Source organism: Pseudochaenichthys georgianus, unplaced genomic scaffold, assembly GCF_902827115.2.
Source record: "Pseudochaenichthys georgianus unplaced genomic scaffold, fPseGeo1.2 scaffold_605_arrow_ctg1, whole genome shotgun sequence".
NCBI classification, from domain to species: Eukaryota; Metazoa; Chordata; class Actinopteri; order Perciformes; family Channichthyidae; genus Pseudochaenichthys; species Pseudochaenichthys georgianus.
This window is the reverse complement of record NW_027263163.1, coordinates 27,438-52,725: the sequence shown is the minus strand read 5'-3', so window position 1 is coordinate 52,725 and position 25,288 is coordinate 27,438. Positions and strand designations below refer to the sequence as shown.

Genomic DNA, 25,288 nt, shown 5'->3' with positions numbered 1-25,288 from the left:
GTGAGAGTCTGAACATGTTTTTCAGTCAGTAAAGCTGCAACATGTCAGCCTGTGGCCGTCCTCTGCATTCAGACTGAATATGAAGTTTGACTTGAGGCATGTTGGGTGCATGTTGTACGGAAGAGTATTGGGGCCTCATGAGAAACATGTGTTGGGATGTGACCAAAAGTAAAAGTAAAAAAGTGGGTTTTGACCAAATTATTTATTTTACTTTTGGTCACATCCCAAAAAAACATTCTGATGTGGCCCTAATCCTCTTTCGTAATCTTTGGATGTAAAGTCTAAAGCGTGATTATGAAACTGGCTTATTATTTGTTTTGATATATGCATTGCTAATACATTAAGGCTACATGGTGTCTCGCTTAGTTTATTCACCTCGACCAGCAAGTCCATAAAGACCCCGCAGTAACAGATGTGTTAATGTCTACTTTGCTCCAAACCTTTGGTGTGGTTTGTTCTATCGCCGCACACGTATCACTTCCCCAGTCTGTTGTGCAAATAACTATAAACAATGTTTTCATATACTGATCATCATGTTGCACCGTAACCAGCTGTTGCGTTGTCATCCTCACTGAAAGCAGTAGTGGATAATAACTACGGACATTTACTCATGTACTCTACTTGACTACATTTTTGAGGTAGATGTATATTTACTTGAGTATTTTATAATAATGCTGTACTTCTCTACTACATTAAGCATCAGATACTATACTTTTTACTCACTACATGTATTTGACCACATTCATTAACAGTTACATTTGCAGGTTTATATCATTAATACAAACATTTAATCTACTAATACACTATGATGTACTGTTATGGATGGACAAGTTATTGACGTTTTCTTATCATTTACCAGCTTAGAAATGATAATGATAGACACATGAATGCATCACTAATTATAAACAACTTATATAGATATATTATTTCGAAAGAAATTGCCATTTTGGATGAATAATTGTTGATTTGGTAGTGAAAGGTAGGGTAGCTAAGGATGGAGAAGCCAGCTCGAGTGCGCTAGAATTTGAAAATATACAACCGGAAAATATCTGCCCCTTCCTTCAGACCAGAGCCATGGCTCTGCTTCAGACTTCCTCACAGAGCCCCTCCTCCAACACACACGAACGCGCACATGACCAATGAGGGCACGAGATACGTTTGTGCACAGATGGAAGGCTGACAGGCAGGTAGGCCATCCAGTTACTTTAGCCGGGCCGGCTCAGATGATTGGTCGTGCTTTTTACAGTAGGCCTACTACGGCTTCGAGAGATGACATTTTTGTATGGATTTATTGTCAAAGCGTTTAATGTATTCATTGCAGAGCCATAGAGAGATAATCTCCCATTGAGGCCAGGTACACATAAGAAGACAGAAGACATGTTAGGCAAGAGGAGACACTCACAAAATCCACTGGCTTGCTGCAGGCCCAGGTCATCACCGTGGAGACCAGGATGAACATCTTCGCTCTAGAAAAACCTTCCATTTCATTGTGGAGTGCTAAAGATATAATACAGGAAGAGACATGTCATTATTATATAAACCCTTTAAGGTTCTGCTGCAGACGACCTGTCATACTGTTTGAATACACACGATCGGTTTGACTATGAGCCTGTACAAACAAGAGGAATGGCCACTACTCCTGCAGTGTGTACTGGTGTACATGGTATTGTAAAGGTATAGGCTTCATGAGTTGTCTTCAAAGCAGCCTATATAGCAAGGAGCAAACTAAATGCTACACATCTTAAGTCAACTCAAGAGTACACTCGGAAAGGAATAGTACCTTAATGAATCATTGCAGAACATTTGATATGACATTTGAATAGAGAATGAAACAGAAAAGCTAGCATAGCCTTAACACTGTGTGCATTTAGCTATACACATAATCTCTCTATGGCTCTGATTCATTGCTATCGGGACGTTAAGAGCATTCCATGGAATATAACAACAAGTGCAGGGTGCGAACTGGAGGGGAGCAGGGGGAGCTATAGCTCCCCTAGTGGTGACATGAGCTCCCCTGGGAACATGGTTTGTGAAATTTGGGGGGAGCTCTCTAAAATACTGATATGATGACCAAATAAATTCCATTTTGGGCATGTTTTTTTTTCCAAAGGTGTAAAATAAGTGAAATAAAATTATAGTTTATGATTCATGAAAAAAGTGTCGCCTGCTTGTATGCTGCCCGCAGCTCCACCCACTACCCACTCACTCACAAGCTCGTGTAGTTGGCACTGCATGTTTACCAGGCATTGTTGCTGCTGCTGACATGTCGAAAAGAAAAAAAAAACGTACCTTGGGCAATTTCTTTAAAAAGACGGCCAAACAACCTGATCAAGAAGACCAACCGAATGTAGCTGGTGGTAGCACATCGTACGTTGTGACTGCTGCTACAACAGAACCGAGAGAGGAGGGAGCTAACGTCAGTGCTAGTGCTAACTTGACAGCTAACGTTAACTTGGGGGCTGAAGAGACACAAGAAGCTGAGCCAAGAGAAGCTAACTTGATGACTACAACTACCATAGTAGAGGTCGAAGGAGATGTGGAAGAATGATGATGCTACTGATGACCACTCCACCTGTTCTTCCTCTTCCTCCCTGCCTGCTGCTCGAGATGGGGGGGGGGGGGGGGCGATTTTGCTGCGGTGGTCCCGCGGCCGCCGGCTGGCTGGACCAGCCAACAGTGGAGTGAGTGGATCACATTTTTGAGACATTTTAAGTTGATTTAATTAAACAGTCAAACGTTACATTGGTGGTCCGTGGATTACTTATTATCAAGTTGATTGAAGTTTGCGTAGCCCATACATGCTCGGGAAATCTGTTGACATGAACATGATCCATCGGGACGTTTCATGTAAATGTAGACCTGTGGCACAAACCCCGTGTGCAATATATTTTCTCTATATAATAGGCCTATGTCTGTGCTGTTGCTATTAATGCACGGATCAGCATTTGCGGGGGGGGCGGGGGGGCTCCCGGCTCCCCCGGTGACCGTGGTATAGTTCGCACACTGCAAGTGTATCTGAAGTGAATTACCTACCCCACCTTTAAGTAGGCCTACATGTAGCTGTACTTTTACTCAAGTAACATGTCCAATGCAAGACAGGTAGCCTAATTAACAGAGTATTTATACAGTGCGGTATTATTATACATAGTACATATCTTAAGTATAAGATCTAAGTACTTCTTCCCTCTCTACTGACAAGTAAGAGGCAGTATCTTTTGTATTCTACAAATCGATATTCAAGTTTGTCTTTCATGTGTTCAAACTAACGCCAAGTGTTATAGAAATGGGACGCTCTGACTTTATTAGATAAACGAACGCACCCCCTGGCGCGTGTGGGCAATCTCCATGGCAACTGGACAGCAACAGTACTTGCTAACAGCTACCAGCTAACGACAGAGCGGAGGATGGAGAAAGTGACACCGAAAAGAGTTTTTATCAACAACATAGACTCTTACGTTTCCAAATGGGTTGCCAAGGTAAATATATTTCATCGTGGAACATCTTAAATAAGTGAGTATAGTTTGTAGCTAGTGTTAATGTGAGTTACTGTGAAGCAACAGGGTGACTTAATGGAGGAACGTTAGCACGCTGATGAGCTTATCTTCGCTCAGCAACATGAACAGACTAACATCAGTCAAAGAGAACTCATCTACTGATATTATTACACTGTCAGTCCTGCACATCCTTTCGAATTGTGCACATTGTACACAATGGTACTTCTTTTAATAATAATAATAATAATAATAATAATAATAATAATAATAAAGGGTTATTTATAGCACTTTCCAACCCGCAGGTGCAGCTCAAAGTGCTTCATGGCTCACATGACAGTTTCAATCAGAGAACGAGGAACTCCCTCAGATGTAAGAGCTGTTTTTAAACATGCAGCATAGCAATATAATATAACATTTATAACAGATATGAGACACAAGGAAGTAAAAGGTATGGTAATACAAATATAATACATTAATAATGATCCCTATCAGAAAAATACAGAAGACATACTTCAAAATGAATAAATACAATTACATTTAAAAACCTATAAAATGAAAACATAATATAGCAATAATAATAATAATAATAATGACTTAAAATAATGAAATAAAGATTAAAAGACCAACTTAAAGATTAAAATGGTAAGTCAATATCAAGTTGTGTGTGGACACCTGCCTGGCTTTCCACTGTTCACACCAATACTGCACACATTTTATTTTTGATCTATTTCATTTGTACAAGTATTTTGTTATATTATACTGTATGTTGCTTTTTGGTATATCTATAGTTCATGTACATATTGCTCTATTTTTAACGTTACAATATCTTAATAATTATGAATAGTTGTATTTGTTGTCCTTTTCCTTACAACTGATCTGCTCTGACTGTGTTATGTATGCACCATGTACACCACATGTGTTAACCTACCTACTAACTAACTAACTAACTAACTAACTAACTAACTTACCTGGAGCAGTTTCTGTGTGAGTGTGTGGTGGGAGCAGCTGTGGATCCTGATGCAGTGACTGAGGAAGAGGAGGAGAGGAAAGCCCACAGCGGGGCGCCAGCGTTCCAGGTTGTTGGGACAGTTTGTGAGACGTGTGGCGAGGACAGACCTCGTGTCCTGGAGGAGTATAAGGTTAGACTGAACAGGAACAAGCTACCCCACACAGAAGGGACATCAGTAACTCGCATGTCTTACATCTCTCTCCCATGGCTTGTTTGCACACCAGCACCTGAACAGGGAGGAGCTGCTTTCAAAGCTGATGGACTGTGACGTCGTCATCTACAACATTACCCAGCATGCCGAGCAGCTGGAGGAGGCCTGCTGGGCTGCTTCAGGTACTGAAGGCGTCCTAAGACTGTATGTGTATAGCTAAATGCACACAGTGTTAAGGCTATGCTAGCTTTTCTGTTTCATTCTCTATTCAAATGTCATATCAAATGTTCTGCAATGATTCATTAAGGTACTATTCCTTTCCGAGTGTACTCTTGAGTTGACTTAAGATGTGTAGCATTTAGTTTGCTCCTTGCTATATAGGCTGCTTTGAAGACAACTCATGAAGCCTATACCTTTACAATACCATGTACACCAGTACACACTGCAGGAGTAGTGGCCATTCCTCTTGTTTGTACAGGCTCATAGTCAAACCGATCGTGTGTATTCAAACAGTATGACAGGTCGTCTGCAGCAGAACCTTAAAGGGTTTATATAATAATGACATGTCTCTTCCTGTATTATATCTTTAGCACTCCACAATGAAATGGAAGGTTTTTCTAGAGCGAAGATGTTCATCCTGGTCTCCACGGTGATGACCTGGGCCTGCAGCAAGCCAGTGGATTTTGTGAGTGTCTCCTCTTGCCTAACATGTCTTCTGTCTTCTTATGTGTACCTGGCCTCAGGGCTGGAACGCATGCATGCATTCATACGTTCCATTTGATTGCAATTCTGTTGAATACAACCGTGTAATTATCTCCAGTTCCATCGTGTAGAAACAAATCAACTGCCCATCACAAACAACTTGTTTTGAACACTGATGGAGTGTGTGACAGAGAAACACACAATACATAACAGCACGTGCTGGGTGTTTGATAAATACATTTCCAAAAAAGACTTCAGTACACTTCAAAGAAATGTAAGAGCCATGCAGACTGGATACATCTGAGTCGCTGTAAGCGGTCATGTGTCCACACACACATGCACTTTGATGTTACAGTACCCACTGAGCTGGTTTGCACATGTCCCCGCTCTGTAGTTCTACTCCAGTTGGATGTTCACGGTGTAGCAAGCTTCCTGTTGTTGTGTGGCAGGATGTTCACGGTGTACCAAGCTTCCTGTTGTTGTGTGGCAGGATGTTCACGGTGTACCACGCTTCCTGTTGTTGTGTGGCAGGATGTTCAAGGTGTAGCAAGCTTCCTGTTGTTGTGTGGCAGGATGTTCAAGGTGTAGCAAGCTTCCTGTTGTTGTGTGGCAGGATGTTCACGGTGTAGCAAGCTTCCTGTTGTTGTGTGGCAGGATGTTCACGGTGTACCAAGCTTCCTGTTGTTGTGTGGCAGGATGTTCACGGTGTACCAAGCTTCCTGTTGTTGTGTGGCAGGATGTTCACGGTGTACCAAGCTTCCTGTTGTTGTGTGGCAGGATGTTCACGGTGTACCACGCTTCCTGTTGTTGTGTGGCAGGATGTTCAAGGTGTAGCAAGCTTCCTGTTGTTGTGTGGCAGGATGTTCACGGTGTACCAAGCTTCCTGTTGTTGTGTGGCAGGATGTTCACGGTGTACCAAGCTTCCTGTTGTTGTGTGGCAGGATGTTCACGGTGTACCAAGCTTCCTGTTGTTGTGTGGCAGGATGTTCACGGTGTACCAAGCTTCCTGTTGTTGTGTGGCAGGATGTTCACGGTGTACCACGCTTCCTGTTGTTGTGTGGCAGGATGTTCACGGTGTACCAAGCTTCCTGTTGTTGTGTGGCAGGATGTTCACGGTGTACCAAGCTTCCTGTTGTTGTGTGGCAGGATGTTCACGGTGTACCAAGCTTCCTGTTGTTGTGTGGCAGGATGTTCACGGTGTACCAAGCTTCCTGTTGTTGTGTGGCAGGATGTTCACGGTGTACCAAGCTTCCTGTTGTTGTGTGGCAGGATGTTCCCTTCACCGATGAGATCTTCTGGAGAAGAAGAGCCCACCCCAGCTTCAAAGCGCACATGGACCTGGAGAAGAGGGTGGTCAAAATGGGGAAGACGGTGAGTTTGAAAGTCTTTTCTGTTCGTATAGGAGACTGATGTGATTACACGTATAGCTCCGTCACATTGCTGTTGCTTTCAGAACAGAACGATGTTCTCCACGTACGTGGTGGCTTCAGGACTTCAGTACGGGCTGGGAGAGCAGCTCTTCCACTTCTTCTTCAAGGTCAGATCTGTTGTTTAACGTCTTTATGTTATCGACTCGACTCCGCCACACAGAGCTGTTTCCATTGACGCACACGTCCGGCCAGGTCCATGAGTGTTCCTTGTGAGTACAGTGCTGACTGATGGCTCCTTTCCTCATGACAAAGTGTGTCAACAAAAGGTTTAGTTGTTAGGGTTCGCACGTGTTTGTCTTCTGATGAGCCTTCCGGACCTTTCTCCAGGGTCATGGAGTATTTATTGATACTTCGCCGTGTCTGGATTGTAATGCGGTGTATAAGAGAACATAAACTGTGGCTATCCCAAGTCATGGCACACTGATGTTGTGATAATAACATCTTTCTCATTAGACGTCATGGCTGGGACAAGAACAGGAGATACCTGTTTTTGGAGACGGTAGCAACATCGTCCCCACAATTCACATTAGGGACCTGGCGAGGTAGGACACGCATGTTCTTTGAGGTTATGAGCCCTGTGTTATCAAATACTTTGACTGAGTATATGTTGTTGTATTTGATATGATATAAACACTGTGGTTTCTTTGTTGTAAAGTGTGATTCAGAATGTGATTGAGCATCAGCCCAAGCCGTATTACCTGCTGGCTGTGGACTCTTCCAACAACACCATGGAGGAGATACTGAAGGTGTGTGTAGCAGCTGGCCAATACATCCTCTTTCAAAGGTGTTACATGTCCCAGGATTCCAATAGCAAACACTTCGTTATAAGGCAGCTAATCGCGGGCCACATCAGCATTATGGCTGCACTCAAAGTAACTTATATATACATATATATTCATTTCATTTCAAACCTTTATTTATACAGATAAATCCCATTGAGATCATTGATCTCTTTTCCAAGGGAGACCTGTTCAAGTAGTTCCACATGAAACATAAAAGCATAAACAGAACAACAAAAGCATCATTTACAAATTTACAAAATTATCCACATATATATCAAATAATGTATTATATAACATTATTGCCTCTGCATTGGATTATTATTGGATAGGGTAATAACTTCATAATTAACTACGTCTGAAAGCAGAAGTATGGGGCAAACAATTGCAAGTCTCTTCAGTGAGAATGTCACAAAATGATTTCAAAAGAAAAGCTGGAAAAAAAGTCAAAAACAGAAGTGACATAAAAAAAAAGGAAGTGACATTTAAAAAAAAAAAAAAAAGAGTCAAATTATGAGAAAAGGGCACATTCTAAGAAAGAGGCATATTTGGAAGAAAAAAAGTCAAATTCTGAGAGAAAAAGTCTAATTTGAGATGCATTCTGGGACATGTAGTTTATGGGCAACGTGCTTCATTAAATCATCATGTAACTGTATAATAAACATATTACATTCTTTGCAAGCTCTTGTGGGGCCACAGAAAATGAAGTCACGGGCCGGATTTGGCCCCCGGGCCTTGAGTTTGACACCCCTGTTATAAAGCCTGAAATAAAATGTGCACAAATAAAACAATGTTACCTTTTTAATTACATTTGTGACTCAGTGAAGTATACTCACCTATATTTATATAAATGTCTGATGCTCTTTCTGAGGAACAGATATAATCATACTGTATGTGGGCTCTTTCTCCCCAGGCAGTTTCCTCTTCACTTGGACCAGGGAGGATCCAGAAGAGGCCATTTGAGGAAGCCTACCTCACACAGGAACTGAGTGTATGTTGTACACTTAGAGTTTGTTTTTATGTTAATGCTAACACTAACATATTCACCATCATGCTTCAGACGGTTGTGTATTTATTACGAATTCATCTCTAGTTTGTAGTTTCTGTTCAACATTTATAAATATGACAATTTGTGAATTCACAGCTGTGCAGCTACCTGAAATACCTATATTTTCTTCACAGTGATATTTGGTTCCATTGTACCTGTACCAAACCAGAACCAGAATCTGTTATCTGGCAACCTGCTCTTTAGCATGAGGTGCCGATCACGATTTATAGGCAAATGGATAACCAAAATAGCTTTAGTCTATAAAACCCAATTAGTTGCTTTTGTATTTCTGTATATGTGCAAATCAAGGTACTAATCTCTAGGTCTGAAAAGTGAAGCCACTGTGAAAGTGCCTTAAACCTGCATTCTCTATAGTGACCAGCAGGGGGCGACTCCACTGGATTCAGTCTATAAGAAAGCTTATGGAATCAATCTTTAGTTTTGAACTAAATGCAGCATGATGTTTATCAGGTGAATTATAATGATCGTCTTTCATTTCATTTCATTTCAAACCTTTATTTATACAGATAAATCCCATTGAGATCATTGTTCTCTTTTCCAAGGGAGACCTGCTCAAGTAGTTCCACATGAAACATAAAAGCATAAACAGAACAACAAAAGGACATCATACAGCATCATTTACATAATTATCCACATAAACAGGTACCAATAGCTTCTGATTGACTAGCATCCAACCGAGCTTTAAAAACATTTAGTGGCACCAGATTGTTCAGTTTCCATTTAATTTGCAGACTATTCCAAGACAGAGGAGCTGCATCTAAAAGCTGTCTTCCCTAAGACAGTCCTAGCAGCTGGCACATTTAATAAAACCACAGCATTTGATCTCAGGCAGTAGCCACTTACAATTCTCCGTGAGATCAGGGATCAGATATAAGATGGAAGTTTCCCTAACATGGCTTTGTATATAAAAATGTACCAGTGACTGAGCCTCCGTACAGTTAGTGAAAGCAAACCAGCCCTTGCATACAGGGTACAGTGATGGGTTAATGCTTTACAGTCTGTCACACATCTCAGAGCGCTGTGATACGCAGCATCTAACTTGACCAGGCAATTGGCAGGTGCATTCATATAGACCAGATCCCCAGAGTCCAGCACAGGTCAAAAGGTCACAGTGACTAGCCTTTTCCTGGCCTCAAGCGAGAAGCAGGACTTGTTCCTGTAGAAGAAACCTAGCCTAACCCTCAGCTTTTTAAGCAGGTTATTGACATGAAGTTTAAAAGTGAGACAATCATCAAGCCAGATACCAAGGTATTTGTAACAGGTAACCACTTCAAGTTGTATTCCTTGCGTAGTTACAATATCTAAAACAGGCTCTGGTGTCTTTTTAGCTTTAGAGAAGAGCATTACCTTGGTTTTCTCAACATTTAAAAGAAGCTTTAGTTCAGAGAGCTGAGTCTGAATAATGTTAAAAACAGCCTGAAATGTAACACCAGCCTCCTTAATGGAGGGACCTGCACAGTACATCACGGTATCGTCCGCATACAAATGTAAAGTAGCTTCATCCACATTTTCACCTAAACTGTTGATGCAGATGTAGAATAAAAGTGGACCTAAAACAGAACCTTGAGGAACACCATTTGCAATGTTTAACCACTCAGAAGACAGCCCATCAAAGTGAACACATTGGGACCTTTCAGAGAGGTAGTTTACAAACCACCCACTGCATGGCTGGACATGCCTATACTGGCTAGCCTCTGCTTTCATTGAAATGTTGCTTCCCCTGCGTTGTTCCTGTGCTCTCCATGTTTTCATCTTACAACTTTAACCCTTTCACAGTGTGATTTCACTCAACAAAAAGTCATTTTAGCAAGGTGTTGCCTAAACATTTCTTCATTGCTCGGCTGTTCTCTGCTCATCTCATCCTCTCGTCATTTCAGCTTTAAAAACTCAAACATTGCACCGATTAAAATACCAAACTCACGGATTCAAATCCTTCAAAGAAATCCACCTCTTACCTACAACTTGTGTGTTGGTTGATATATTTGTTGAACTTTGGACAGAGCCAGGTGTTTGTTTCAGCCTTTATGCTAAGCTAAGCTAACCATTCGCGAGTGGTATTTTTTTCAAACGCTTTTTTCCGGGTTCCGTTCTGGGTGATGCATAATAAATATATTACAATAATAATAATTTAGTGTAATGTTTAAGGCGAGACACGGCAGGCAAAAACATCGTTTTTCAAGTACTGGTCAATTTTGAGATTTTGTGCTATTTTGATTCTATAACATGTTTTCTTTCAGGCTTTTGGAAGGAAAACATACAAAATACAAATTTAAGTGTTTATTTTACTATAGTTTGTCTATTTGCGTCTGTAGATTTCTCCTAAATTCACCAAAAGTTAGCATTCTAACGTAACATAAAGTACCGCGACCGCTGTGTGCACCATGTGATCAGAGATATCGTTGGAAAGCTGTGTCTCTCCTGCACAATCTCATCGGATCCAAATATGGTCATTTCCTTTGTATCAGCAACCAATCGTGAAAGCACAAAAGGGTCTTAAACCAAGAAACAAAATCTCATTGGCTGGTGTCAATTTCTGACAACGTGATTCGTTCAGATGCGTCACGTGGTGTGCTAAAACACTTCCTGGTTAGCTTTCCGCTAGAAATTTCTCAAAATGGCAAAAGAACGGCGAAAAAAACGTTCACAGAGAAGACGACAACAATTGTCACTTGCACGAAGCAAGGTTATACAAAAAACAAATGACCCCGAACATGAAATACCTTCACGGAGTGCGTCGATGCGCAAGCTGTCATCCAAAGAACAGGAGGGTTTAGCTAGCGCCTCACTGCAATCTTTAAAGGTCGTTTTCTCAAAATGAGGTTTTTCTCCTACTCTGAGTTCGAAATTTCAACTTCAGTAGCACGTACATACACCAAACCTTCCAGTTATATTCCTATCAATATTATGAAGGCTTTTACAGAAGGGTTTGTTCATATATCATTCATAGCCTGAATTATACAACATTGTATACCTAAAAACATGGCGAAAATGGATATTTTAGGGCTGTTGACAGTATTTTCGGATTTATGGAGTGATAAAAAGAGATATCCAAAATCCCTTCTGTAAAAGCCTTAGATACTAATATGACTACAAAATGAAACAAGAATTTTGAACCTGGCTTTATCCAAAGTTCAGATTTCGATTCCTGAAATGTGTTAAAAATATGTGCATATTTAATGAAATAATGGATAATTTGCATATTTAAACATGCTATTTCAGAAAACTTGTAATACAAAAAACAATTGCCTTATTGTATGTAATTAACGGGAGAAATGTCTAGCTGATACCTTTAAGTTAAAAAAATTAATAACACTTCCTCAAGAGCGAAATCCAACGTCTGGGAGGCTTTTGGTGTCATCTAGATGGAGGAAATAACCAACATCCCACGCTTTTTGAGACAAATGTGCAACTGCGTGTGTTAATAATTGCACATTTTCACTGCTCATATATATGAGGGTTCGGGTCGGGTTGGGGATCTTGTGCTGACGGATCGGGTCGGGTTGCGGAACTAATTGGCAATATGTGCGGGGTAGCGGGGCGGGTTCGGTATTGCACGTCGCAGGGCGGGACTTGAAAATCAGACCCGTGCAGGACTCTGTGTTCAGTACACACAGACATGAGAATGATATCTTGTAATTCAACCAAGAAAAGTGAAAGAGCATATTTACCCAGCTGTGATATGATTCCTTTAAGCTCTGTTGAAATGTGATTTGGTCTTCACAGGTCATGGAAATGGATTCCTTGCTGGTCAACCTGCGTATGGAGGCGGTCCACCTGAAGGAGCTGTTCTCCATCAATTGGCTGTGTGAGTCAGGTCTGGTGGAGAACATGGAGCTGGTGGTGGAGGAGTATCAGCAGAGCAGGGGACTACTGGTATGTACTGAAGCAGACAGGCAGCAGAAGACCAAAGTTGTACATGATGTTGAAAATACCTGTATTGGTTTTTAAAGCTCTGAATGGTCTTGGACCTAGCTATTTATCGGATTTGCTTTTAACCTCTGTGCCCTCTAGAACCCTCAGGTCTTCTGGTACTGGCCTTTTAATCATACCAAAAGTGAATACAAAGACCCATGGTGAGGCGTCTTTTTATTATCACGGCCCACGACTGTGGAATAACCCCCAGACGAGGGCCTGAGGCAGCAGAGCACTCATACTTTTAGGAGCAAACTCAAGACCCACCTTTTTAATTTGCTTTTAACTGAATTGTTTTGTATTCTTCTTTTATTGTGTGTGTATATGTATGTATATACAGTATGTATTGATACATATATATAAATCTATTTATATTTGTTTTAATTGCAAAGCTATGTGTTATACTGATTATTAACCTGGAAGGGGGAGTTAGTATTGTTTCTATTTGTAAATTGTCTATGTGTTTCTGTGAAGCACTTTGTGTTAGCACTGTGTATGAAAGGTGCTATATAAATAAAGCTTGCTTTGATTTGATGATGACTGGTGTTAGTGTGTTCTCTGCAGCCCATCCGTGTGTGTGTGCTGGGTCCTCCTGCGGTGGGGAAGAGCTTGGTGTCCAGACAGATCTGTGAACACTATAAACTCCATCACATCACACTGAAGGACACCATCTCTCAAACCATCGCACAACTGGTGAGCTTCTCCTCAGGCAAACAAAACCTGTGCTAGTGTTAACAAAACACAAATAATGGGCCTACAATTCCATTTGTATCTTTTAGGAGGATACTGTGAGGAACGTTGATCCAGATGCTGATAATGAGGACTCTGCAGCCGAGGCTAAAGAGCTGCTGGGCAGCCTGAAGGAGAGCATGGAGCAGAATGGAGGTACACTCTGAGCACCAGGGGTACCCTGACCACTAACACCTGCACACAGCTCACAAGAATCTACTTTATTGTCGACACATGCAACAAATGTACTTTAGTGAGTGTGGGTGCATACATTACATTAGATTGCATTTAGCTGACGCTTTTATCCAAAGCGACTTACAATAAGTGCATTCGACCAACAAGATACAAACTTGAAGAAAACAGAATCATCAGGGTTGCCAACTTTGGGTACCTGGCTGGAGTGAGATTTTGGTATCATGGGTTTGATTACATATATGCGCACAAAATGACTGCTATCGTGTCAGTAAGGCAAGGCAAGTTTATTTATATAGCACCTTTCAGCACCAGGCAATTCAAGGTGCTTTACAAAAATGAAAGACATTCAGATAAAGGCATTTAAAAACAGTAAAAGATAATAAAAGAAACATTAAAAGAAAAACAAAAAATGAAAGACATTAAGAAAAAGTACATGGATAAAAGTTACAGTGCAGTTTAAGATATGAATAGTTCAATTAAAAGCAGCGGCAAAAAGAAAAGTCTTCAGCCTGGATTTAAAAGTAGTCAGAGTTGCAGCGGACCTGCAGGTTTCTGGGAGTTTGTTCCAGATATTTGGAGCATAATAACTGAACGCTGCTTCTCCATGTTTAGTTCTGACTCTGGGGACAGAAAGCTGACCAGTCCCTGAAGACCTGAGAGATCTGGATGGTTCATCATTTAGCAGGAGGTCAGAAATGTATTTTGGGCCTAAACCATTCAGTGCTTTATAAACCAGCAGCAGTATTTTGAAATCTATTCTTTGACACACAGGAAGCCAGTGTAAAGACTTCAGAGCAGGAGTGATGTGATCCACTTTCTTAGTGTCAGTGAGGACTCGAGCAGCGGCGTTCTGAATCAGCTGCAGCTTCCTAATAGATTTTTTAGTGAGACCTGTAAAGACACCATTGCAGTAGTCCAGTCTGCTGAAGATAACAGCATGGACAAGTGTTTCCAAATCCTGCTGTGACATTAGTCTTTTAATCCTAGATATATTCTTTAGGTGATAGTAGGCTGATTTAGTAACTGTTTTAATGTGACTGTTGAAACTCAGGTCAGAGTCCATGACTACACCTAGATTTCTGGCTTCATCTGTTGTTTTGAACATTGCAGACTGAAGCTCAGCGCTAACTTTTATACGTTCTGCCTTGGCTCCAAAAACCATTACCTCAGTTTTATCTTTGTTTAATTGGAGAGAGTTCTGACACATCCAGTCATTGATTTGTTTAATGCACTTACTCAGTGTTTGAATTGGAGCATAGTCTCCTGGTGAAATTGTTACGTAGATTTATGTGTCATCTGCATAGCTATGGTAACTTATTTTGTTGTTTTTCATTATCTGAGCCAGTGGTAGCATGTAGATGTTAAAGAGAAGAGGCCCCAAGATGGAGCCTTGAGGAACCCCACATGTCATATTTGTCAACTCAGATGTGTATTTACCTATAGAAACAAAGTTGTTTCTATCCTTTAGGTAGGATTCAAACCAATTTAGAACTGTTTCCGAAAGTCCCACCCAGTGTTCCAGTCGGTCCAGTAATATGCTGTGGTCAACAGTGTCAAACGCAGCACTGAGATCTAATAATACTAACACTGAAGTTCTGCCACTGTCTGTGTTTAAGTGGATGTCATTAAAGACCTTTACAAGAGCAGTCTCAGTGCTGTGGTTTGGACGAAAGCCTGACTGGAACACATCGAAACAGTTATTTAAATGCAAGAAATTACTCAACTGCAGTTTTCAGGGCCTGTGGAAAAATACCTGAGTGAAGAGATTTGTTTACTATATGAAGTAGATCTGAGGCCATGCAAGGCAAAACATCTTTGAAAAATCCTGTTGGAATAATATCAAGGCAGCAGGAGGAGGATTTCAGAAGTTGTATAATGTCCTCTAGGTCTTTATCATTAATCTGATGGAATTGTGTCATGATGTCTGAATTGATGTTAAGTGGACACAGAGACAACACATTTGCTATTCGTGATGCAGAGGCACTGACTGCTTGTCTGATTTTCTGAATTTTGTCAGTGAAAAAGGCAAAATCATTGCACGCCCTGGTGGATAGAAATTCAGAGGCTACTGACACTGGGGGGTTAGTTAGTCTGTCGACGGTAGCAAACAAGGCACGTGCGTTGTTTTTGTTTTTGGTAATGATGTCAGAAAAGAACGATTGTCGTGCGTTTTTCAATTCCAAATTATAAAGGCCAAGTCTCTCTTTATAGATTTCAAAGTGAACCTGGAGATTTATTTTTCGCCACCTGCGTTCAGTTTTTCGACATTCTCTTTTTTCTGTTTTAACGGTCATGGCCTTTCTCCATGGAGATATTTTCTTGCCATACACTTCCTTTACCTTAGTTGGAGCAATGGCATCTATAACATTTTACATTTTTGAATTAAAATGATCTACTAGCTCATTTACTGAGATGTTAGCAGGGGCAAGTGTGGAAGAAATATTCTGAGTAAACATTTCCCTAGTATTTTCAGTTAAATATCGCTTTGTGGTTACCTCTTTTTGAACATTTGTGTGAACAGAAATAGAGCTCTCAAAGAACACACAGGAATGGTCAGAGAGCGCAACATCAGTCACCACAACCTTAGAGATATTCAGACCCTTTGAGATAATTAAGTCCAGAGTGTGCCCCTTATTGTGCGTGGGCTCCGTCACATGCTGAGTCAGTCCATAGCTATCAAGAACACAAGACAGTTCTTTAGCCCCTCTGTCCTGGGGGTTGTCAACATGGATGTTAAAATCACCAACAATGACTAGACGGTCAAAGTCAATACACACTATAGACAGCAGTTCAGTAAAGTCATCAAAAAAGCTTGCACAGTATTTGGGTGGTCTATAGATATTTAGGAACAGAGCTCGAGAGGAGCATTTCAGCTGAAGGGCCACATATTCAAAAGAAGCAAAGTTCCCATAAGATGTCTTCCTTCATTGAAGGGAATCATTGAACAGAATAGCAACTCCACCCCCTTTCTTATGCATTCTTTCCTGACTCATAAAACTAAAGTTGGGAGGGGTTGATTCGATAAGAACAGCTGCACTGTTATTTTGTTCAATCCAAGTTTCTGTTAAAAACATAAAATCAAGATTGTGCTCAGTGATAAAATCATTGATTAAAAATGTTTTTCCTGCCTAAGACCTGACATTTAATAAAGCTAGTTTAAGTTCGTTAAACACACTATCAGTCATGTTTTTTGCAACAAGCTGTGGCTGACATGGAATCACTGCTAAATTAGATAAACTCACACAAACGTTTGGGCGCTTCCTGTTTCTAAGATGATTCACCGACCTTAATCTATTACCTATCAATACAGATATCGGCAAAGCTACTGGCAGGCAGGGCCCCGGCATGTCCTGGAAAGAGTTGAGTGCCATACGCCCTTGAGCCTGGACCCCACACATATCAGTAAGAGTTTGTTGTATTTTGTACACACACATCCTTATCAGGAGACGGGGGAGATGGTGCGGGGGTAAAGGACATGCTGCCAGGGGGGGAGGTGGTTGACGTAGGCACGGTGATGGAGACGGGGGAGATGGTGCGGGGGTAGAGGACATGCTGCCAGGGGGGGAGGTGGTTGACGTAGGCGCGGTGATGAAGACGGGGGAGATGGTGCGCGTCTCTGCGGTGATTTTGGTGGGCGTCGTTGAGGGGCGGGGGTAAAGGACATGCTGCCAGCCCTGCGTATCGCCTTAGTTTGGTCTTTGAAATCCAGGAAGGAATCGGTGCCAGCCCTCTGTATCTCCTTCATGTGTTCAACGATCTCCAGGATGGTGGGCGTGGGTGAAAGGGTGAACGGAGTATCCTCAAAGGGGGGTGACGGGCGGTGGGGACTCCTCCGTGTGTGTGGAGACTCCTCCGTGTGTCTCATATGTCTCCCATAATCAGAACATTCCTCAGGCGGGTGCAGTGATAATTCTTCAGGGTTTTCTGAGCGATGTGTTGTGTCTTTCTCCTGTTTTGATTCCTCTTGCCGCGGGACCTTAGCATATATATAATACTGTACAAATACACAATATTGGACACAGACTATAAAGGGCACACAGTTTCATTCACTAATGAAAGTCAAACACATGTTTGTTTCCACTGTTTTATTGTGTGCATAGGCCAATTAATTGACTTATCGTACAATAAATAAAAATGAACTCGATAAATTGCCATTTACATGAGGATGTGACTAGCAGTTTGTAAGGATGTACTTGAATTATTATTATATATTATCATTATGTCAGTGGTCTAAAATGGTCATACAACGGTGCCGACAATATTATCGTTTATTGCAATAATTTCCGGGAAAATCTATCCAACAAAATTAATTATCGTGAGAGGCCTATACATGAAACACACACACACACACACACACACACACACACAAACAAATCTACAGACTTACTCCAAACTGCCAAATATATTAATTAACACACTCTCATATACTCTTTGACTCTATTTTGGCCTAGTAGAACAATAAGCAGCAGACTTTTACTTGTTATCATTTCTACTGGATCTTAGATCTGCGCATGCGCAATACGGGTCGGCAGTGGCGGCTCCAGATTATTTTTGTTGGGTAATCTATGGTAGGGCCGCCTAACCCATACAGTGGTGGGGCTCAAATCAGTATTTGCAATGTAATTACATACACGCTCCCCTTGACAGGGAAATGCCACGCGTGAGGTTTAGATGATGTCCCTGTCTCAATCCAAATTGAACTCTCTGATATAAAAGGCACATTTGTCTTGTAGTAAATAAAAAGGGCGGCCTGGAGCCAATCCTGCAATTTCTCCACAGGTGAAAGAGTTGACATGCTTTAAACCCAACCCTTGCTGGGGGGTCTGGGGCGATTCTACCCCAGGAGATTTTTTGAAATACTAACATAACATACACATTCTGGTCCTCTCTTGAGAAGAAAAATAAATAAATCTATTACTACACGACATATTTAAAAAAATGAATGCTATTTTAGTTTTGTGTTACTTTGTTCTGAAAGCTGAACCTGCTGCTCCTCACAGAGAGAAGAGGGAAGAGGCTGTGAATGACTTTACATTGTGGATAAGGGTGGATAGCCCCCATTGTACTGTGTGTCAAAATGAAAGACAGCCCACACATCAATCATCAAACCGTGGGGTCTTATTTCATTACGTGTTGATTTCTATCAACACGTAATGTTGTATCGATGTATATAGAGATGTACTACAGCAAAAGTATTCTCCGTCGGGACTTCCTGCAACAACACCACGTCGTTATCTTGATTCTGATTGGCCAGAAGACATTATCAAAGATGTTCTATTGGGAAGACGATCACTACGTGACAAAAGTTTTCAAAACCTTTTCTCGTCTTCGGTATTATGTGTTGGCGTGAGAATAGTTTGGGCAGCGTGAGATTGAGAGTGAAAGCGTGTGTCACACGCCAGATGCGTGAGAGTTGGCAACCCTGGAATCATATAAGTACATCAGGTTTCATAGAGCTAAAACATTTCAAGTCCTACTCAACTGGCTTTAGATAAGCCAGTCCTTTGTTAGTATATAAGTGCTTTGTTAGTATATGAGTGCTTAGTTAGTATAAGTACTAGTATAAGTGCTTCTTTTTTTTTTTATCGCTCGAGGTGGAGTCGAAAGAGATGAGTTTTCAGTCTGCGCCGGAAGATGTGTAAGCTATCTGCAGTCCTGATGTCAATGGGAGCTCATTCCACCATCTTGGAGCCAGGATAGCAAACCCACGTGTTTTTGCTGATGGGAACTTGGGTCCCCCTCGCAGCGAGGGTGCAGCGAGCCGTTTGGCTGATGCAGAGCGGAGTGCACATGCTGGGGTGTACGGTTTAACCATGTCCTGGATGTAGGAAGGGCCAGATCCATTCGCAACATGGTACGCAAGTACCATCGTCTTGAAGTGGATTCTAGCAGTTACCGGAAGCCAGTGGAGGGAGCGGAGGAGCGGCGTGGTGTGAGAGCATTTAGGAAGGTTGAAGATCAGGCGAACCGCTGCATTCTGGATGAGCTGCAGGTCGGATGGCACATGCAGGTAGACCAGCCAGGAGGGAGTGCAGTAGTCTAGGCGTGAGGTGACGAGAGCCTGGACCAGAAGCTGCGTGGCTTTCTGGGTCAGCTGGGGACGCATCCTCCTGATGCTGTAAAGCGTGTATCTGCAGCAGCGGGTTGTAGCAGCGATGTTTGCAGTGAAGGACAGGTTGTTATCTAGGGTCACGCCCAGAGTCCTTGCAGTCTGAGTCGGGGAAACAACAGAGGGGCCGATGTTGATTGTTAGGTCAAGAGTGGGACAATCTTTTCCCGGAAGGAAAAGCAGTTCAGTCTTGTCAAGGTTGAGCTTGAGGTGATGAGCAGACATGCACTGAGAGATGTTCGCTAGACAAGCAGAGATGCGTGCGACGACCTGGGTCTCTGAGCGGGGAAAGGACAGAATTAATTGGGTGTCGTCAGCGTAGCAGTGGTATGAAAAACCATGCGGGCTAATGACAGATCTGAGCGAGTTTGTGTACAGAGAGAAGAGGAGGGGACCGAGGACAGAGCCCTGAGGGACCCCTGTAGTTAATTGACAAGGGTCGGACTCGGACCCTCTCCAAGTGACCCTGTAGGTGCGGTCTTTGAGGTATGAGGTGAGGAGGGAAAGTGCAGAGCCTGAAACTCCAAGTTCTTGGAGAGTGCAAAGGAGGATCTGATGGTTCACCGTGTCGAATGCAGCAGACAGGTCCAACAGGATGATGACAGAGGAGAGGGAGGCTGCTTTAGCAGTGTGCAGTTCCTCAGTGACAGCAATGAGAGCAGTTTCTGTGGAGTGACCTGCCTTGAAACCAGACTGGTGCGGATCCAGAAGGTTGTTCTGATGGAGATAACAGGAGAGTTGTTTAAAGACAGCACGTTCAAGTGTTTTAGACAGGAACGGGAGGAGAGAGACAGGCCTGTAGTTTATAACATCAGACAGGTTGAGAGTGGGTTTCTTCAGGAGAGGGTTTACTCTTGCCTCCTTGAGACTGTTTGGAAAGTGACCAGAAGTTAGAGAAGTGTTGATGAGATGGGTGAGAAACTTAAACACAGCAGAAGGAAATCAGTTGCAGAACTTTAATAGAACCATTTATTAATGATCAGAGAGGGCACAAGTACACACATCCTTTACTCAAGTAGAAGAACAGATACTCGTGTTTAAAAATACTCTGGTAAAAGTAGAAGTACTCACTAAACTTCTTTACTCAAGTGAAAGTAAGAGGGTTTTGAAATGTACTTCGGTAAAAAGTACCCATAGCTAGCAGCTGCTTTAAAGAGTACCTGACCTCCCTTTATATTAATAGAACAATAATGTCATTGTTAGCTAATGAATGTTTCCATGCTGAACAACGGCAACATGACAACGTTTCCATTGGTCCCTCTTTTTTAGAGAAGACCAGGAAGTGATGGATACACGGATCGTGTTCCAACCAATAGGCACGCAGTGACTCTGAAGAATAATGATCACGCACCAACACACATTCAGACTAAAGGAACCAGCTGTTTGGAAAATGTGAGAATTAGAAAGTACAGGTATTTGGGTTCAACATGTACGAAGTAGAAAGTACAGGTATTTGGGTTCAACATGTACGAAGTAGAAAGTACAGGTATTTGAGTTCAACATGAGAGAAGTAGAAAGTACAGGTATTTGAGTTCAACATGTAAGAAGTAGAAAGTACAGGTATTTGGGTTCAACATGTGAGAAGTAGAAAGTACAGGTATTTGGGTTCAACATGTACGAAGTAGAAAGTACAGGTATTTGTGTTCAATATGTGAGAAATAGAAAGTACAGGTATTTGAGTTCAACATGTAAGAAGTAGAAAGTACAGGTATTTGGGTTCAACATGTGAGAAGTAGAAAGTACAGGTATTTGTGTTCAACATGTAAGAAGTAGAAAGTACAGGTATTTGAGTTCAACATGTAAGAAGTAGAAAGTACAGGTATTTGAGTTCAACATGTAAGAACTCAAATACCTGTACTTTCTACTTCTCAACATGTAAGAAGTAGAAAGTACAGGTATTTGTGTTCAACATGTGAGACGTAGAAAGTACAGGTATTTGAGTTCAACATTGAGAGAAGTAGAAAGTACAGGGTATTTGTGTTTCAACATTTAAGAAGTAGAAAGTACAGTATTTGGGTTCAACATGTAAGAAGTAGAAAGTACAGGTATTTGGGTTCAACATGTGAGAAGTAGAAAGTACAGGTATTTGTGTACAACATGTAAGAAGTAGAAAGTACAGGTATTTGGGTTCAACATGTGAGAAATAGAAAGTACAGGTATTTGAGTTCAACATGTAAGAAGTAGAAAGTACAGGTATTTGGGTCAACATGTAAGAAGTAGAAAGTACAGGTATTTGGGTTCAACATGTAAGAAGTAGAAAGTACAGGTATTTGTGTTCAAAATGTAAGAAGTAGAAAGTACAGGTATTTGGGTTCAACATGTAAGAAGTAGAAAGTACAGGTATTTGTGTTCAAAATGTAAGAAGTAGAAAGTACAGGCATTTGTGTTCAAAATGTAAGAAGTAGAAAGTACAGGTATTTGTGTTCAACATGTGAGAAGTAGAAAGTACAGGTATTTGGGTTCAAAATGTAAGAAGTAGAAAGTACAGGTATTGGGTTCAACATGTAAGAAGTAGAAAGTACAGGTATTTGGGTTCAACATGTGAGAAGTAGAAAGTACAGGTATTTGTGTTCAAAGTGTAAGAAGTAGAAAGTACAGGTATTTGGGTTCAACATGTAAGAAGTAGAAAGTACAGGTATTTGGGTTCAACATGTAAGAAGTAGAAAGTACAGGTATTTGTGTTCAAAGTGTAAGAAGTAGAAAGTACAGGTATTTGGGTTCAACATGTAAGAAGTAGAAAGTACAGGTATTTGTGTTCAAAGTGTAAGAAGTAGAAAGTACAGGTATTTGTGTTCAAAGTGTAAGAAGTAGAAGTACAGGTATTTGGGTTCAACATGTAAGAAGTAGAAAGTACAGGTATTTGTGTTCAAAGTGTAAGAAGTAGAAAGTACAGGTATTTGGGTTCAACATGTAAGAAGTAGAAAGTACAGGTATTTGTGTTCAAAGTGTAAGAAGTAGAAAGTACAGGTATTTGTGTTCAAAGTGTAAGAAGTAGAAAGTACAGGTATTTGGGTTCAACATGTAAGAAGTAGAAAGTACAGGTATTTGTGTTCAAAGTGTAAGAAGTAGAAAGTACAGGTATTTGGGTTCAACATGTAAGAAGTAGAAAGTACAGGTATTTGAGTTCAACATGTAAGAAGTAGAAAGTACAGGTATTTGGGTTCAACATGTAAGAAGTAGAAAGTACAGGTATTTGTGTTCAAAGTGTAAGAAGTCAAAGTAAAAAGTCGTCAGAAAAATAAGTAGTGGAGTAAAATGTACTTAAGTACAGTAACAACGTATTTGTACTCCACTACTTCCCACCTCTGTTAATTATTTATTCATTACAATTACATACATTCAAAAAATTAAGGGAAATGTTTACAAGAAATATGAATATACAACAAACAAAAGGAAGTACAGTAACAATATGAGAAATTACTTTGAAAAAGAACATATGTGTAGAATAGCAGAATTTAAAGTGAGAGAGGTGTAAAGTTTTACAAGATGTACGTTTAACAGAAATGTGCTAAATATAATGAAGAACTTATGAATAACAGAGGTATACCGACAGAAGATCAACATATGTTTCATTCTTAGATTTTAAATCTACAATAAGCAGTATTTTATGATAAAACATTTCAAATAACAACATGAGGTTCAGCTGGATCCATACTTGTTCAGTGCTTGTTGTGAGTTTCAGTTCTCTGTTAAGCTAAGGTTTGTCCATCAGGTCTTCTGGAGGACCCTCTGCTGGTGAAGGTGGTGAAGGACAGGCTGATGTCCAACCCGTGCAGGAACCAGGGCTTTGTTCTCGATGGCTTTCCAAAGACATACGAACAAGCTAAAGAGCTCTTCTACTGTGAGACACTCGTTGTGCACAATGAGAGAAACAACAGGAAGTCCTCCTGCATATCTTATCGTATTTGAAATGTTCATAGTTGACTTATTCCTGCATTTCACACCGTTATTTCTTTATGTGCTAAGTTTATTGTTTGTTGGATTGTTGGCCGTGCCTAGGACTTCAGGTTTCCATTGCCAACAGCTACGCTTTAGCTACTGTGCATATGACGATAAACCCTTTCATGTTTACATCTTGAATCATTCAGCAAAAGTGTCGAGGTGCAACGTTATCATGTGTACGGCTATCTGCAGCACACACTCAAAGTAAACGCAGCCATAGCTCTGACTGCACTACTGCATACTCAGTACAACAGAATACACGCTGGACCTGCACAAACATCCCTTTGCTCTCTTGTGTAGCTGAAGAACAGGAGGCAGAAGACGGAACATTCCAGATGTCTTCATCCAGCAGGAACATTATGCCAGGTCTCTGCAGGGCTGTCCATGTGCTTTATGTCCCCCCAGCAGTACTGTGTGTGTGTGTGTGGTGTGTGTGTGTGTGTGTGTGTGTGTGTGTGTGTGTGTGTGTGTGTGTGTGTGTGTGTGTGTGTGTGTGTGATGGTGTGTGATGGTGTCCTTGTGTGTGCTGCAGAGTGTGTGTGACGGTGTCCTTGTGTGTGACGGTGTCCTTGTGTGTGTGTGTGATGGTGTGTGATGGTGTCCTTGTGTGTGCTGCAGAGTGTGTGTGACGGTGTCCTTGTGTGTGTGTGTGATGGTGTGTGATGGTGTCCTTGTGTGTGCTGCAGAGTGTGTGTGACGGTGTCCTTGTGTGTGCTGCAGAGTGTGTGTGACGGTGTCCCTGTGTGTGATGGTGTCCTTGTGTGTGACGGTGTCCTTGTGTGTGATGGTGTCCTTGTGTGTGCTGCAGAGTGTGTGTGACGGTGTCCTTGTGTGTGACGGTGTCCTTGTGTGTGACGGTGTCCTTGTGTGTGACAGTGTCCCTGTGTGTGATGGTGTCCTTGTGTGTGACGGTGTCCTTGTGTGTGACGGTGTCCCTGTGTGTGATGGTGTCCTTGTGTGTGACGGTGTCCTTGTGTGTGACGGTGTCCTTGTGTGTGACGGTGTCCCTGTGTGTGATGGTGTCCTTGTGTGTGACGGTGTCCTTGTGTGTCCTTGTGTGTGATGGTGTCCTTGTGTGTGACGGTGTCCTTGTGTGTGCTGCAGAGTGTGTGATGGTGTCCTTGTGTGTGATGGTGTCCCTGTGTGTGATGGTGTCCTTGTGTGTGCTGCAGAGTGTGTGATGGTGTCCTTGTGTGTGCTGCAGAGTGTGTGATGGTGTCCTTGTGTGTGATGGTGTCCTTGTGTGTGACGGTGTCCTTGTGTGTGCTGCAGAGTGTGTGATGGTGTCCTTGTGTGTGATGGTGTCCCTGTGTGTGATGGTGTCCTTGTGTGTGCTGCAGAGTGTGTGATGGTGTCCTTGTGTGTGCTGCAGAGTGTGTGATGGTGTCCTTGTGTGTGCTGCAGAGTGTGTGATGGTGTCCTTGTGTGTGCTGCAGAGTGTGTGTGATGGTGTCCTTGTGTGTAATGGCTTCCCTGTGTGTGCTGCAGAGTGTGTGTGATGGTGTCCTTGTGTGTAATGGCTTCCCTGTGTGTGCTGCAGAGTGTGTGTGATGGTGTCCTTGTGTGTGCTACAGAGTGTGTGATGGTGTCCCTGTGTGTGATGGTGTCCTTGTGTGTGCTACAGAGTGTGTGATGGTGTCCTTGTGTGTGATGGTGTCCCTGTGTGTGATGGTGTCCCTGTGTGTGTGTGATGGTGTCCTCGTGTGTGATGGTGTCCTTGTGTGTGATGGTGTCCCTGTGTGTGATGGTGTCCTCATGTGTGATGGT

General features: G+C 41.8%; 1 protein-coding gene across 2 annotated transcripts in view; it reads left to right on the top strand.

The window, feature by feature from the left end:
• The first annotated feature begins 3,369 nt into the window (after nucleotides 1-3,369).
• The window catches only part of ak7b (adenylate kinase 7b), a 32,105-nt gene continuing 10,186 nt past the window's right edge, over nucleotides 3,370-25,288 (top strand). For both annotated transcript variants that reach the window (XM_034079392.2, XM_034079391.2), the window contains exons 1-14: nucleotides 3,370-3,476; nucleotides 4,472-4,633; nucleotides 4,728-4,836; nucleotides 5,245-5,339; nucleotides 6,626-6,727; nucleotides 6,810-6,893; nucleotides 7,240-7,328; nucleotides 7,442-7,532; nucleotides 8,479-8,556; nucleotides 12,358-12,507; nucleotides 13,111-13,239; nucleotides 13,326-13,431; nucleotides 23,292-23,420; nucleotides 23,822-23,887. In XM_034079392.2, the coding sequence (XP_033935283.1) occupies nucleotides 3,405-3,476; nucleotides 4,472-4,633; nucleotides 4,728-4,836; nucleotides 5,245-5,339; nucleotides 6,626-6,727; nucleotides 6,810-6,893; nucleotides 7,240-7,328; nucleotides 7,442-7,532; nucleotides 8,479-8,556; nucleotides 12,358-12,507; nucleotides 13,111-13,239; nucleotides 13,326-13,431; nucleotides 23,292-23,420; nucleotides 23,822-23,887 (1,462 nt within the window). In that variant the 5' untranslated portion in view covers nucleotides 3,370-3,404. The remainder of the gene's footprint in view (nucleotides 3,477-4,471; nucleotides 4,634-4,727; nucleotides 4,837-5,244; nucleotides 5,340-6,625; nucleotides 6,728-6,809; nucleotides 6,894-7,239; nucleotides 7,329-7,441; nucleotides 7,533-8,478; nucleotides 8,557-12,357; nucleotides 12,508-13,110; nucleotides 13,240-13,325; nucleotides 13,432-23,291; nucleotides 23,421-23,821; nucleotides 23,888-25,288) is intronic.